The 16,091-nt window shown below is 41.5% G+C and overlaps 1 protein-coding gene across 2 annotated transcripts; it reads left to right on the forward strand.

Annotated features, from left to right (window-relative positions):
* Positions 1-554: 554 nt before the first annotated feature.
* On the forward strand, positions 555-13,416 carry LOC121715957 (coiled-coil domain-containing protein 112). Of its 2 annotated transcripts, XM_042102033.1 has the most exons (9): positions 559-1,059; positions 1,159-1,277; positions 1,376-1,465; positions 1,686-1,761; positions 1,843-2,230; positions 8,800-9,216; positions 9,566-9,661; positions 13,026-13,144; positions 13,317-13,416. In XM_042102033.1, the coding sequence occupies exons 1-9, from the start codon at positions 926-928 to the stop codon at positions 13,345-13,347; spliced, it is 1,470 nt and encodes a 489-aa protein (XP_041957967.1). In that variant the 5' UTR covers positions 559-925; the 3' UTR covers positions 13,348-13,416. The 2 variants fall into 2 exon arrangements, with proteins under 2 accessions (XP_041957968.1, XP_041957967.1); XM_042102034.1 differs by lacking the exons at positions 13,026-13,144; positions 13,317-13,416 and having other exon boundaries at positions 555-1,059; positions 8,800-9,217; positions 9,578-9,661.
* Positions 13,417-16,091: the final 2,675 nt, after the last annotated feature.

Consider the following 16,091-nt stretch of genomic DNA (forward strand, 5'->3'; position numbering starts at 1 on the left):
TTATACTATATTTATTGTTATTTAATTGTTACTGTAATCTCGGCTTCACTGAAAATGAGGACTAGGCTACCCTCAATGAACCTCCGAGAATAAATAAAGGTTGAATGAATGAATAAAAATGAATGTAGGCCTAATCTATGCCAGCTGTCTCTTTGGGTTTTTTGGCTTGCTTTGTTTTTGATTGTATTACTTTTCTATATTATTTAAATGGTTTCATTTTCAGAGTTAATTTATAGCCTAGTTTAGCCTAGTTATTTGGGGATGTGAGCATGATCATTTTTTTTGTGTGTGGAATCAACGACAGGCTACCCAGGCTGTGGGAATAGGCAATCAGCCTTACATGTTTGGGCATTTAGCAGAGAGGGTTAAAGCGGAGCAATCAAGGATCTTTGGCTATAGCCTAGCCTATAAAACTTATATTAGACTTCAACAGTATTGTCAAACATTTTTCATAAAATAATTGCTATAAATAGGCCTATGCTGCCTTCAGAATGTAGATCTAGCCACTCGTTTTGTGCCTAGAAGAGGAGCTGCAGAATCTCCTTTGGTTCCCAGGGTTCATTTCTGTCCGTCCCCTGCTGGACAAAGAAAATACATACATGAAGTAACATGGCCTTGACAACCAACACTGTTTCTAACAAACAAAGACAGGTAGTTAGTCATTCATTCATATAAGCTAGGCCACGGTATATCAGTAGTTTTGAACAAATGTGATTGCCAACGTTTCTACATTTGGCTACTGATACATTTCCAAAACTTCAACTTGGATTGTCGTTTGGCTAAGCTTATTTCGTTAAACGTTAACGTCACACGTATCGTATCCTAGCTGTTGTTGTTAGCTACGCCAGCATCATGAAGAACTTTACTACTGAGCGCTTAGGGGATGCATAGATGCTAGCCTGTTTTTGTTGCGTTAAACACAATCATGAATGCTATTGTGAGACAGCACTTGGATGGTTCCGATGGATACTCTCACGGAGACAACATCAATATATCGAATACGACGGTCGACCTCAAGAAGACAGACTTTCTCCGACAAGTTGGACATCTGCAAAAGCAGTAAGATAAATAGGCTTGCCTAGGCTACTTCGTGACATTACCCTAGCCTAATATAATATAATGTAAATCCCGTTGAGTAACATAGCAGTACTGTTTCAGGTTCGACAAGAATGATAAAGAGATATGGCTAAAAATCCACTGGAAGAATGGCCTCGAAGATTATTTCTCTGACGTTAAAGAGTTGGATGAAAGACTTCAACACGACCTCAACAATGAAAGTAAGTCTGTGATTCAGTGCCATTCAATGCCATCTTATCCCAACAGCAATCTATCTGTAATTAATAAAAGCCTAACGTTACGTCCTGAAATTTCTTAGGGTTGAGAGTGCAGCAACAACTTGTGAAATTGCGACATGGAGTTGTCCGGTTCCAGGGACAGCTCACTGATGTAAAGCCCTCTACGGAATGTAAGTTCGGATGATCCGAAGATATTTTCAAGTTCACTTTGAGCCTTTTTGGTGTAGGCTAGGCCTATTTGTCAGTCATCAAGCAGGTTCACCAAACGCATGTTAACATCGACATAATGTATGAAATACAATTCCATCAGAAATGGCAACAAAGCCCCAAATTTTTTTTTTAAATTTACAATATGTAAGCTTGAATTTTGTGTCTGTTGTTCATTTTCAGTGATTGAGAAACTGAAAGAGATCATGGCAGAGGTTGAAACTTCAATCAGCACCTTTAAAGAAGATCAGCATCAGAGGTTTGCCCACAAACTGCACACCTAAGGGAGTGATGTGTTGTTTTGTGACATGCTTTATAAAATTTTACATTTCCCCTGCAGCTTTGAAGAGCTGCTGAAAGAGGAGAGGGTCTGCTGGCAGGAACTCTCTGCCCTCGAGAAGAAGATGGAGGCCTGGCCCTTGGTTGACAAAACTAACCGTGTGCTACATGCCACTTCGTTAGGAAAGGTGCATGTTACCCAAATCCAGAATGATGCTCTCACTGAAGTGAAGGCCCTGGATACATATCTTCAGCAAACAGGGGGTCAATATGGTGGCTGGGATCAGTACGACCATCAGAGTTTTCTCCATGTATGGACCAAGTATGGTGGAAAACAGTCCTACATCAGAGAGGCCATGGCCTACCTGCCAGCCAGAAATCAAGAGGAGGTGCACCAACATGAAGCATGGTACCTGAAGCTCCAGGATCTGCAAGAGAGCAAAAAACAGGTAGCCTACTTTATGATGGGCCCTGGAAACAAAACCTGTCCATAACTTTTCATGATTTATCAGTGCAGACATTTTATTATTTACATTCTACTTTTACATTAAGCATTAAGCAGCAAGTTTTATCCAAAGTGACTAGCAAAATGAGGAATAAGATTCAAGCTACATTGCAAAGAATTACTATTACTAGGTTATGGGCAGTTATATAGGCACAAGATAGAGGTAACCATATGATCATACAATGACAGTCACTGTTAGAAAAAAGCTAGCAAAATATTTATTTAGATGAAGTAATAAAGGTAATTTCAGTTGTTTTGGACAAACACATCTGGTGAATATTGATACCATAACCGTAAAGTTGTATTGCCTTAAAGGAACACGCCAACATTTTGGGAAATTGGCTTATTCACCATCTCCCCCAGAGTTGATGCATGATGCATGATGCATACCCTTCTCATCTCTGGGCGTGCAGTAACTCAGTATGAAGCACTCATCATTAGCATAGCTTAGCATAGCTTATTGACGTGGGCAGTTCTAACTAGTGTAACGGCGTGGCCTCGTACACGCCACCACATAATGAGGGACAAGAAACAGTTGTAAAGAACAATAATGTATTAAGAAAAGTGCAATCAAACCAGGTCAATAATATGTGTCTAGGGTATGTTGGTGCAATGTCGTGCGTGTATGGATGTAGTGAGCGTCTAGTAAATCAGTATCAGAATGTTAGCTGTAAATGAAGAAAATTATCACTGAAGAATGATAGAGAGTGTCCGTGAAAGAAGGAAGTCAAATAGTGCCTACATGAAAGGAAAGAGTGCCCCACTGAAAGAGAGAGAGAAGCCCCTTTACAGCCCAACCCCTAAGTGCAGGTGAAAACAATAAGGCACTTAGGCCGCACAGGACACCTAGGCCTAGCACTGTTCATGCACTGACTGCACTAGACCCATGGGGGTCATGGCTTTCACCCAGGTGGGTGTCACACTAGCCTATCTCCCAAAAGTGACAAAATAACTCAAACATTGTTCTATTTACATGTTGTGATTAGTATAATTACTAGCCTGTGTGTACAATTTCAATTTCAATTGTAACAGTGATTTTATACATGACATATACATGCTTGGAACTTCTCATTCAAGGCACTGCTACCCAGCTAACACATAATGCTGCAGCGACATTGCCAGAAACTTGTCATCTGATCACCGCAACGTTACGCTCTGGCCACGTCCTTGCAGTATCACATCAACGTTGTACAGAGGATGTTGTCATTTGGTACTGCCTCCGCATATGACATGGTGTCAGAAGTGACCGATTTACCAACCGGTAAGTGAGAATGGCAAAGTTAGGACCTCCTGAGAAGTTCGATTTCACCCGTCCTGGTGAATGGCCGATGTGGCACCGTCGTTTTGATCGCTATCGAGTGGCAACGAAACTGGACCGTGACAGTGGCGAAGTACAGGTGAACACACTTCTGTATGCGATGGGAAAGGATGCAGAGGCTATCTACGAGTCGTTTGTATTGGACACCTTTGGAGACGACGATGAAGTAAGGCCTGAAATGAACTATGACATAGTGATTGAAAAGTTTCACGAGCATTTTGTGCCGAAGAGAAATGTGATACACGAGCGGGCGTGCTTTCATAAGCGTGTTCAAAAGCCCGGTGAGCCTGTGGAAGCTTTTATCAGAAGCTTGTATGAGTTAGCACAGTACTGCGAGTTTGGGAGGAACAAAGACGAGCAAATCAGGGATAGTCTCGTGATTGGCATCTCTGACACAGAAGTTTCAGAGAAGTTGCAGTTAGAGCCAGAACTGTCGCTTGTCGCTATTCAAATAACTTGTCAGAGTGAACAAATAAAACAGCAAAATGTGACCTTGCGCATTGGATGCTATGAGACAGAGAAGATGGCAATCCAATGGAAGGGATGGCGGGAAAGATAGATCGCAGTGGCAGAAAAGAGACGACAGCTGTGAGTTTGCTTGTTCGCGTTGCAACAGACGGCATGGGAACACACACCCCTGCCCAGCTAAAAATAAGAGATGCAACAAATGCAACAAATTAGGACACTTCCAAGCTGTTTGCCAAAGTAAAACACTAAAAGAAGTGAATGTCTGACAGTATAGACTCAGAGTACAGTGAAAATTCATGTACAGTGAATTTTTTGTTGGTGCTGTGATGGAGATCGCCAGACGTGATTGAGCAGCCTGACCCTGAAAATGAGTGGCTCGTGGAATTGGATATGAATGGCAGTACCGTGGAATTTAAAATAGACACTGGTGCAGATATCACAGTAATGTCACAGACTGCTTTCAATAGACTAGCACAGCGCCCGCAATTGGTCATGACTGGGCCAAAACCTTGCATTACTAGCCCAGGAGGTGAAGTACAATGTGTAGGCAGGTTCCTTGCTACAAGTCCATACAAGGGACAGCGTTATAAGTACTGGTTGACTGTCATAAAGGGGGTGTACTCATAATCTGCTGGGACGCAGTGTTGCTAAGCGAATGGGCCTGGTGATGAGAGTCAATGCCATTGCAGCTGATCTCCTGGGTGATGTGTTTGGGGACGTCGGACTATTCAAGTGTGAGCCAGTGAAGATCGAGTTGAAGCCTGATGCGGAGCCCTACTCCCTGATGATGCCGCATCGCATCCCGTTTCCGTTACTTCCAAAAGTTGAAGCTGAATTAAGGCGCATGCTGTCTCTGGGCATAATTGAGGAGGTCACAAACCCCACGGATTGGTGTGCCCCGATGGTTCCTGTCGAGAAGAAAAACAAAGATCAAGTAAGAGTGTGCGTAGACTTAAAACGTCTGAACAAAGCCATACGCCGCGAGAGGTACATTTTGCCCACTCTTGAAGATATAGCTCCAAAGCTGGCTGGAGCGAAAATATTCTCCACACTTGACGCGTCATGCGGATTCTGCGGGTCTCATCAACTACGTTGGGAGATTCCTGCCAGATCTCTCCACAAAGTTGCATCCGATCACTGATCTCGATCTGGCTCTGGAGTGAAGCACAAGAAAGAGCGTTTGAGTGTGTCAAAGCCATGCTGGTGTCAGCCCCTGCTCTGGCATACCACGAAGCCAACAGAAAGACTGTTGTAAGTGCAGACGTGAGCAGCTATGGCCTAGGAGCTGCGCTAATGCAAGAACATGAGGGTGAATTGAAGCCAGTGGCATTCTGTTCTCGTACTCTGTCAGAGGCCGAGAAAAGGTACTCACAAATTGAAAAGGAGTGCCTGGCGTGTGTGTGGGTCTGCGAGAGGTTTGCCCGCTACGTACAAGGCATGGACAGTTTTCACGTGCACACAGACCACAAACCTCTTGTGCCATACTTACGACTTAGACAAGGCTCCTCCCAGGTGTCAGAGGCTTCTCATGCGTCTTCTTCGTTTCAATGTGGTGGCCGAGCACATTCCGGGGAAGCAGCTTGTCATTGCCGACACGCTGTCCAGACAGCCTTTGTCTGAGGTTAATGATGGGGAGCTGTAGCACGAGGTACAGGCCTATGTGGAATCAGTTGTTGACAATGCCCCAGTCTCATCGCAAAGACTCAGAGAGATCCGCATGGCTACTCGGCATGACAGCGAGCTGCCACAGATCATAGCCTTTATCAGGAATAGGTGGCCACCCAAGTCACGGGTGCTTCTGTCTCTACAGCCTTATTTTTCTGCTAGGGCTCACCTCTCCGAAATAGATGGGCTAGTGCTTTATCAGGATAGGATCGTCATTCCAGCGGTGCTAAGATCTGCCATGCTGGAGTGGATTCACGAAGGACACCAGGGCCTAACCAGGTAGATAGATAGATAGATACTTTATTGATCCCCAGGTGCCGTGCGCGAGCAAGGATGTCAGTTTGGCGGCCACGCATCAGTGGTGAGATAACACAGAAAGTCTCGACATGCCGATTCTGCAGAACGGGCTGTTCAGACGGCCAAGCACATCCTGAAACAGCCCGATCCACATCTTGCTCTGTTATGTTACAGAGCTACCCCCAGTGCAGCGACTGGTGTGAGCCCAGCTCAGCTCATGACTGGGAGACATATCAGAACTACACTTCCCATGTGGGAAGAGAAGCTACAGCCTGCCCCTGTTGATAGACAGCTGGTTCAGGAAAGAGATGCACAGGCGAAGTCATCCTACCAGTTCTACTTTAACCGCCGCCACTCTGCATGTCCACTTCCACCACTCCATCAGGGTCAGGACGTCAGAGTCAAGATTGATGGGGAGAAGGGGTGAAAAACTCCTGCCAAAGTCATTGGCCGGTGCACAGAGCCCCGGTCTTATCTGGTGAAGATGGACAGCGGTGCAGTGCTGCGTCGCAATCGCCGACATCTACAGGCTGTGCCAGAGGCTTCAGATCTGCCTGACCAACAGGAGCTGCAGGCCGAGAGACCTACACCACTGCCAAGTGAGCTGTCTCCTGCAGCCAGTCCTGCCCTCAGCGACAAGCCACCAGACCAGACAGCTCCAGACCGCGCCATGGAGAATGCATCCCCACATACACCAACGCACGGTGGGCTACAGGTGACTTCCAGAGGCTGTGAGGTTAGACTCCTGTACAGGTATAGAGACACTTAGTTCAGGCCTGCCGTTTTACACTTGTTTGAAAAAAAAGATAGGTGGGTTTTGATGTGAAAGGACACATAGTTTGTACATGTTACTAAGTTGACAGTATTGACATTGTTATTGATGATTGTTTTGATATTGTTATTGATTGATTGTTTCGACTGTTTTTGCTGACATACAGTTATTATAAATGATCCTTTCTTGGGTTATGACATGGAACTGTGGGAAAAGACTGTATGGCTGTTGCCGAAGTAAAACACCCATGGACTGTTCGAACTGTTGAGAGTAATAGGAGCAGCAACTATTGAGGGCAGAATAATCCCTACGTTGCTGTGGATGGCGGGCAGCCTACCCCAAAATCCTAGTTATTGTGGTTTCACTATGTTATTGGAAATTATACCAGTTGTCCTAGGTAATTCATGAGATTCCTCAACAACTTAAGAGGGGGGGAATGTAGTGATATGTAAATGTATGGGCCACCGTAGTGGCACCCCTGTGATGTCATACGCACACGTTGAAATAAACCGGCAGTTCGATGAGTGCAACCTATATGGTAGTCACGCGTATTGCCTCCGCATATGACACTGGTCATCTGATAACGTAGCCAGTTTGTACTGTGGATAACATTACCACAATGTGCTATGATCTCTCGCAAAAGTCTTCATTTGGTGCCATGCATAAAGTTGGCACAATGTCGCGACCTGGTCGCCTGAAACATAGCAAGTTGGTACCGCGGATAACGTTACCACAATGTTGTGCGTGCTATGATCTCTAGCAAAAGTCTTCATTTGGTACCATGCGTAAAGTTGCTACAACGTTGCGACCAATGTGCTATCAAACTACGTTGCAGCAACAAATGAGCTACATGCTCTCTACGTAACTGAGTTAGATGGGTACTGCAGCTTTTCAGGTGCTGCTTGTAAATCAGTCCACCCAAGTAGCAGGGCTTTTTCTAAATGAGAACATAGTTCCAAGTTTGTATATGCTTATGAAATCACCAATTTGTAGCCAATATGTTGTAACTATACAGGTCACAACAGGTAAATGGGAATATAGTGGTGTTTTTGTCACTTTTGGGTACTATAGGCTAGTTTGGGTGCTATAGGCTGCCCACCTCAATGAACTATAATAAGCTAAGCTAACGGTGGGTTCTTCAGACTGAGTTACTGCAAGCAGAGAGAATGAGAAGGCGTGTTCCTTTAAAGGCTCCCTAAAGAGTTTTTAGCTTGAAATAACGTTTCCAAAATCATTTTGATGGCACATAAACTCTAAATAGGCCGAACGGCACTTCTGCCGCACACTGAGCTGGTCTTATAGCTTGTAAAACAGCCATAGCCCCCCCCCCCCCCCCCCATTGTATCAGAGCAAATCTTCTTTAGTGCTGCTTAATTTAGCCTTCATTTTTCTTTAGATTAGAAACAGATATCATAAATAGAGACAACCACTGAGGGAAAACTGAATGACTTAGTTAATAAACCTATATATGATGGATTTGTAATTGGAGTGTAAATATAGTATGTTGTGTTGTAAATTGTATTGCTGAAATGCATTGTTGCATTTGGGTTGTCAAGCAGTCCAAAAGTAGCCTGGTCCTACCAGACTCTTGTACATTTCATAATGTACAGGGAGTCTGGCCACTTTCCATTGCCAAGCGTTAACTTCCTTGAAGGCGGGTACTCTGTGGAAGTTTAAAACTATTGGATCTGCCCAGAGCCACTCTGGATCTGCCATAACCAATCGCTAATGTTTGGTCGTGACGTATGTCATGCTGAAACTAGCGCACAACCTCAATGTCATCGTTCTCAGCCACCGCCTCTGTTCGCTGATTGGACAGGTAAAATTTGGCCTGGGAAAACTCGCGAATATACCGAAATCCCAGACGACGTACTGAAGGAAAATGAAAATTGAGAGGAAATATGTAGGAGGGCGGAGCCAGGCTAGTCCAAAAGAGGGAATTGGAAAATCTTATTTAGTAAAGCATTTTGATGGTATCCATTTTGTTTCTTAGGCCATCCATAAGTGGAGGACAGAAAGACAGCGGGAGAGAGAGGAAAGTTTGCAGCAGAGACAAGAGCTAATGGACGCAGAGAGGAGAAAGAGGGAAGAGATGGCACAGGAGCGCCGCCGTCGGGCCGATGAAGAGCAGAAGGAGGCAGCCATTAGGCTTGAGATGTGGAGGAGCCAGCAGCAGCTCCAGCAGGAGCAAGAGAAGGAGCAGCGGCTCAAGGAGGAGGTACTCCGCAAGAGGAAGATCCAGGAGGAGCACAGGAGACAACAGGAGGTTAGGCTGGCTGTGAAGGCTTGTGTACAACAGAAAAAGGAGCAGGAGAAGCAACGGTTGGCAGAAAAGAAGACAAAGGAACAAGCAGAAATGGAGGAGAAGAGGAGAGCAGCAGCCCAACTCATCCCGCACTTTCAGGAAAGGGTTAGTAACGTGCTATGATGTCATGCCTTCTGTCAAATGAAGACAGTAGTCACTGTTTACCAGTTTAGATGAAATGAAGATACAGTAGCGCTCCCTAGATTTATTATGTGCAGCCTGTTAATCTAAAAACTGGACCTGAAACTGAAATCTCCAATTAGGGTTCCATAAAGATTTTTGGTGCTAATAAAATCTTTAACATACATATTACATTGGAAACAAAAATGCTAGACTAGCACATTTTCCAAAATGTTCAGATAAGTTAACTCTGGGTATAGATTTTTATTAAAAACCAGTTGGTCATAAACCTGTTATTGACAGAATTACATTGACATAAGCTTGTTTAATGAAGGATCTGCACAAGCTTAAAACACAGCTGTTGGAGAAACAACACAAAGAGGAGGAGCACCTGGAGAAGCAGAAGAGAATGGCCAAGGTTAAAGAAAAGGTATTGAAAAGCATTTGTCATCAGAGAGAACCACTGCCTCAACCAGTTCACATAATGTAGTTACCCTGTCCTAAAACACTGTCTAATGCCCTGAGTTCCTCAATGGTGGTTCATGATGGTGGCAAGACAAAGCTCCCATTTCACAGGAAGAAATATTGAGCAGCACAAAAAGGGGGGGCCCATGAAGGTTGGTGAGATGAGTCAAAAACAAATAAATCAGGTGTTTACATACAGTAGTCAAGTTTCCATTACAGGAACCGGAACTTGGTTTTATGGGACCGGGGCCATTTGTTTGCGTTTCCTTTAGACGAACCGCCCCGTAACACGACGTTCCGGGATCTTCTACGGGGCCGAACCGAGTACCTCCCTTGGGGCAGGCACTTTAGTGCAGCCCCGAAGAACTCGAGATCAGATCAGATTAGATTACATTAGGTTAGATGAACTTTATTGTCCCAGAAGGGAAATTTGTCTTGGGCATACAGTGCTACATACATAGCTGCTTAACATTCAACAACACACACCAGTTCAACACCACATACCACATAAAAGACAGCAGGAATAAAAGTAGAAAAGCATTTCCTGAAGGAAATACAGTGCATGAAAATGCAAAAATATGAGGTAAAATATCATACAGAGTAAAAACAAACTATATTGGTTGCTAGGTAGATGAGGTTTAATATAGTTGAAATGACTGAACAGTTAAATAGGTGGATAGTTTAAATGGTTAAATTATTTAGGTAGATAGTTGACGATAACTGACAGTTGGAATGGCTCTAATGTTTGCAAGCAGTTATGTTAACTATATTAACAAAGATAATAATGCTAACCAAGTTACTTATTTAATTTATCTAATGTTTTCTAGCAGTTTTTAAAAAAAATGCTAATAATGTTAATGCTGTTAACTATGCTAACAATGCTAACTATGTGACTTAGCTAACTTAGCTAATAATTTATAGCAGTTGTGCTAAAATACTAAGAATGCTAACATGTTAACCATGTGACTTAGCTATTCATATTTAGCAGTTATGCTAACTATGCTAACCATGTGACTTAGCTAACCTAGCTAATCATTTTAGCAGTTTCGTTAAAAATGCTAACAATGTTGACATGCTAACTATGTTAACCATGCTAACTAGCTACAGTGGGTAGGAGTCATAGTTGATGACAAGTGTTGACATAGTTGATGACAAGTTAAAAGTTGTTGATAGCTAGTTTAATAGATAGTTTAATAATAGTTTAAAAGTAGAATGTTTAAAAGTTGAATGTATATAGTTTAAAAGTTTAAAAGTTGAATGTAGATAGTTTAAAAGTTGTTGATAGACAGCTAGTTTAATAGATAGATAGTTTAATGATAGTTTAAAAGTAGACCGTTTAAAAGTTGAATGTAAAAAGTTCAGTAGTTTAATGGGTTACATTGTTTAACAGTGGATTATTGTAGTGAGGACTTTTATTTTGAAACAGTTTTGGGCAGAGGAAACAGTTGAATAGGATGTGTAGTCTTAATTAACCCAGATTGTATGCTTAAAGCCTGAGGCTGCAGGTGGCCTGAACACCTGCCATAGGATTCTAATTGCTTAATGGCCGTATTATGTCATAATCGGCAATGTTAAGTATAAGGGGATTTTTAAAAAGTTTTTCTTTAATAGTTTAAAAAGTATAAAAGTTTTAAAGTTGAAAAGACATAGCAGCTTGGTCCGTTTGAATACCTACGTTACAAAGTTTGAATGAAGTTTCTAATTTAAACTGTTCAAGAGAAATTGCGTACGGAAAAAGCGGTAAGCGGAATAATAATAACTAGAAATGCAATTCCAAGGAATTACCAGTGCATGAAAATGCTAAAGTTGTGATGTAAAATATCATACAGAGTAAAAACAAACTATATTGGTTGCTTGCTAACATGCTAACTATGCTAACCATGTGACTTAGCTAACCTAGCTAATCTTTTTTAGTAGTTATGCTAACCAGCATGCTAACTATGCTAACCATGTGACTTAGCTAACCTAGCTAATCATTTTTAGTTGTTATGCTAACTAGCATTTTAACAATGCTAACATGCTAACTATGCTAACCATGTGACATGAGCTAACCTAGCTAATCATTTTAGCAGTTTCGTTAAAAATGCTAACAATGTTAACATGCTAACTATGCTAACCATGCTAACTAGCTACAGTGGGTATTATGATGTCACATGCTAACCATGGACCCCCTATACTCAAAAATAAAATAACATTTTAAAATACATCACAAATTCTGAATAAATTATCAGCAGTAAAACCATCACTTGTAACGTTATTGCAGAAGATTTACAACATTGTAAAATACATCACAAAGCCTGAATAAATTATCAGCAGTAAAACCATTGTAGTAAAAATTATTTGTAAGAACATGCTGTATACAAATGTAATCCTAACTTCATCAGCCTGTCTCCCTCATATTTGCATTAACTGCTGTGCCTGGTAAAGACACGCCTCGACCATTTGCAAATCAAGTCTTTTGTCATGTACGACGGCCCAGCTTTTGTCTTATGCCAGACTTCACCATAGGTGGTCGGCGCCAATTAAGCACGCATATGACCGGGGCGTGTCTGAACTTTTCCACTGGAGCAGACAAAGAGCCTACTAACAGAATATAAGGCTATGACATCTCAGTTTGTGAGGTGACTTGAACAAGGCAACTTGTTTCACGTTCTCCTCCGAGCCGGCTTGTAATAAACCTGGGAGCGTCTCCCATTCTTAACACATCTCAGTTCGGTTTTGTTTCCACGTCATTTTTAATTCTCACCACACCATCACTAGTAAAAAAGTAGCTGCACAAGAAGTATGATAGCAGCACAATATGTTTACAATACTTATACCTTACCTAATAAGTAAACACTTACTTATTACTTACAATAAGCCAAGTGGACTTGTATTCAAATGAAGGAAGTTCAGAAATCACAGACTAAGTCCATAAATTCTCTCATTGACAAGACAACACCCCTCTTCAACTTAAGTAAACTGCAAATGGTTTCTAGTTAGGGCATTGGTTGGGCTAGAAATACCTGAACAACACACACAGCTTTTTGGCAGAGAAGCAGAAAAAAGTGCATCCAGTTTTGAAGCAAAATCAGACAATTAAGACAAACAAAATCACTAATGTGTCCATACAAGTGGGAAGAAACAGTGGCAAGATAATCTTTTACAATATAGGATACAAATAGGATATGGCAGATGTCCCATACAAGGGCATAGTTCACATTTTGTATGTGACAGTACAATATGATGTACATTTCTGGATTCTTTCAAATGTTGTCAAACAAGTTTGTGAGAGATGAATGGTTTCACGTGCATTTACTGACTGTAATGGTGAATTGTTAATTATTCAGGTTGAAGCACACATCACCAGAGATCAAGCTCGGGTCTGTAAACCCACCAAAGGATGGGAGGAGCATACCAAAAACATCGGACCAACAGGAGGAGGACCTGTCTATCAGATATTCCACAGGTATTTTAGGCTACTATGAACAGCTGATTGGATTAGTGTATCAGGATGTCTTAGCATATCAGAAATGAGACAATTAGACATAATAGTAATGATACTTAAACATGGATCAATCAACATGGATTGTACTGTATCTGTTAACATTTGCCTTTTTCCCTCCATTTCTCACCTTCAGGGCAGTTCCAAGCTGGAGACAAGGTTTATAGACTTCTGTTTTCATATTTTTCACAGACACAATAGCTACTAATCTAATTAAAATGAATTTCAGTTTAAAAGAGTGCATGTGTTTCATCAGTTTCAATTACATATTTAAACTATAGGAATGTAGATAGTTTAAAAGTTGTTGATAGACAGATAGTTTAATTAATGTAGATAGACAGTTTAAAAGTTTTTGATAAACAGATAGTTTAATGGATGTTGATAAGCAGATAGTTTATTGGATGTTGATACACATAGTTTAATGAATGTTGATAGTTTAAAAGTAGATAGTTTAAAAGTTGAATGTAGATTGTTTAATGGATGTTGATGGACAGGATGTTTAATGGATGTTGATAGGCAGATCATTTAATTGATGTTGATAGACAGATAGCTCAATGAATGTTGATAGACAGATAGTTAAAAAGTTGTTAAGACAGATAGTTTAGATACTGTAGATAGATACTTCATAGATAGATCCCCAAGGGGAAATTCAAGGTCTCAGTAGCATTCAGACATCACACACAACATGCACTTACAGCAGAAAAAGTAATATATGTACATATATAAATACTCCACTGTACAATAGAGACAGTAGAAGATAAACATGATACTAAAATACTAAATACTAAATATACTATATAAAGTAAATCAAATATCAACATAGTATGCTTAAGGATGATCAAGCATGACAGGGCAGGGACTGAGCCTGTAATTCAGTGTGCAGCTGAGGATCATCGCTGCCTTGTTGTCCCTGTCAAGGGTGCCATGGTCGTGGACCCCTCAACAGACACAAACAAGATGCAATATACAGTTGAAAGGGTGGGGATAGTAATATGAACATATAAGAGAATAATGTAGACAAGATAATATAACAAAACTTGTCAGTGCAAGAATAGGTTGAGGTAAAAGGGTTACAGCCATTGGTCAAGTATTGAGTATAAGGTATTAAGCATCAAGTACGGCCACAGACCAGGAGGGAGGGAGGGGTTGTGAAAATGTGCTAATATAGCATGTAAACAGACTATGCAGAGAAGTCTATCTCTCCTCTGCCGCTAGGGGCGCGTCTAGATTTCTAGGCTAATTTTTGCCATCACTTTGGCCTTGTTGATCCGCTGGTGCGCAGGGCCGTTTTACCACTTTGAACGTGTATTTCTTTCTGTGAACCCAACGCCGTGTCATCCATTATCCCTTACTTAAACTATCTGCCTATCAAAATCCATTAAACTGTCTATCAACATCCATTAAACTATCTGCCTATCAACATCCATTAAAAACTATCTACATATCAACATCCATTAAACTATATGTCTATCAACAACATTTATTAAATTATCTATCTATAAACATCCATTCAATTATATGGCTATCAACATCCATTAAACAATCTGCCTAGGAACATGCATTAAACATGCATTAGTGCATTAGCACTATTGTAAAGCAGAAGAGCCTGATCAGCTGGAGACTTCGCTCACTGTCATGCACAACTGACAGACTGAAGTCATTTGTCCCCAGGGCCATTGAACTGTTCAACGCTTCACAGAAAGAAATACACGTTCAAAGTGGTAAAACGGCCCTGCGCACCAGCGGATCAACAAGGCCAAAGTGATGGCAAAAATTAGCCTAGAAATCTAGACGCGCCCCTAGCGGCAGCAAATTATTATTGCCCTCGTACACCAGTGAATATATTTTCACATTTCTCAATTATATTGCACAGTCCATCTTTCTCCCCAGATATTAATATTGCACATTTCCCTAAAACTCATAGGACCCCCTAGCCTAGAAATCTAGACGCGCCTCTAGCGGCAGCACATTTGCTGCCGCTAGGGGCGCGTCTTACATTTGCTGCCAGGGCTAGTCTAGCAACTCTCCGTTGGCTTGTGAGCTCCAGAAATCGAAACTTAATCAGGCCAATGAAATCGTGTATAGAGACGTTAGGTGGGCTTAACATAATGATTGATGGCAGAGTTGCAACGGTTTGGCTTGAATTCCCTGCTACTTGAAAACAAATAAGATGGATGTTGCTGCTGGCGAACAGTGTGACACAAGTTAAGCTTTTATTAAGTTGGCAAACGTTTGAACTAGCCAACTAGCTCCCCTGGTGGGAAACGCATGGGACTCATAGCGCTGCCGCTGTCCTATTGCGTGCAGAGGGAATTTGAAAGACAACTGATTATCCCGCCCCTCGGACTGAGCACTGCGAACGGTGAGTGCCCAGACCCTACATTTTAATGTGGGTCTGGCTCGTCAGGCTAGGCAAAAATCGTTTCTGCCTGAAAACCTGAATTGCTGCTAAAAAGGTGTGGTCTGCAATCATTGTGGATACATGGAGAGGCTTGGTAGGTATTATATGAACCATTTTGAGAGGTTTCCATTGATTATTTAAAAAGGGTATGAATAATTTTGGACATGCCATTTTTCATAATTTAAAATAGATGAAAATGCTTCTTTTCCTGATCCCATGTTTCTAGATTAAATCAATATTTGCCAGGGGTATGAATAATTTTGTTCCTAACTGTATAATGGATGTTAATACACCACATAGTTTAATGCATGTTGATTGATTAAAAGTTGAATGTAGATCGTTTAAAAGTTGTTGATAGACAAATAGTTCAATGCATGTTAATAGACTAGTAGCTGAGCAGTTGACAGTTGGAACCAATGTTTTTTGTTAATCTCAAAAAGTATTAAGTTTACAAACTTTATTAAGTGCTTATTAGCTTGCCACCTTTCTTCAGCACCTCTAGAGCTTCCA

The sequence above is a fragment of the Alosa sapidissima genome, chromosome 8 (genome assembly GCF_018492685.1).
Source record: "Alosa sapidissima isolate fAloSap1 chromosome 8, fAloSap1.pri, whole genome shotgun sequence".
In the NCBI taxonomy this organism is placed as follows: Eukaryota; Metazoa; Chordata; class Actinopteri; order Clupeiformes; family Clupeidae; genus Alosa; species Alosa sapidissima.

Excerpts from the sequence above, each read along its gene's own strand:
- LOC121715957 (XM_042102033.1), top strand. The coding sequence starts at position 926 with ATGAATGCTATTGTGAGACAGCACTTGGATGGTTCCGATGGATACTCT. Across the intron at positions 1,762-1,842 it reads AAAGAAGATCAGCATCAGAG|CTTTGAAGAGCTGCTGAAAG; the intron begins GTTTGCCCACAA and ends TTTCCCCTGCAG. Across the intron at positions 13,145-13,316 it reads GTCTATCAGATATTCCACAG|GGCAGTTCCAAGCTGGAGAC; the intron begins GTATTTTAGGCT and ends TCTCACCTTCAG.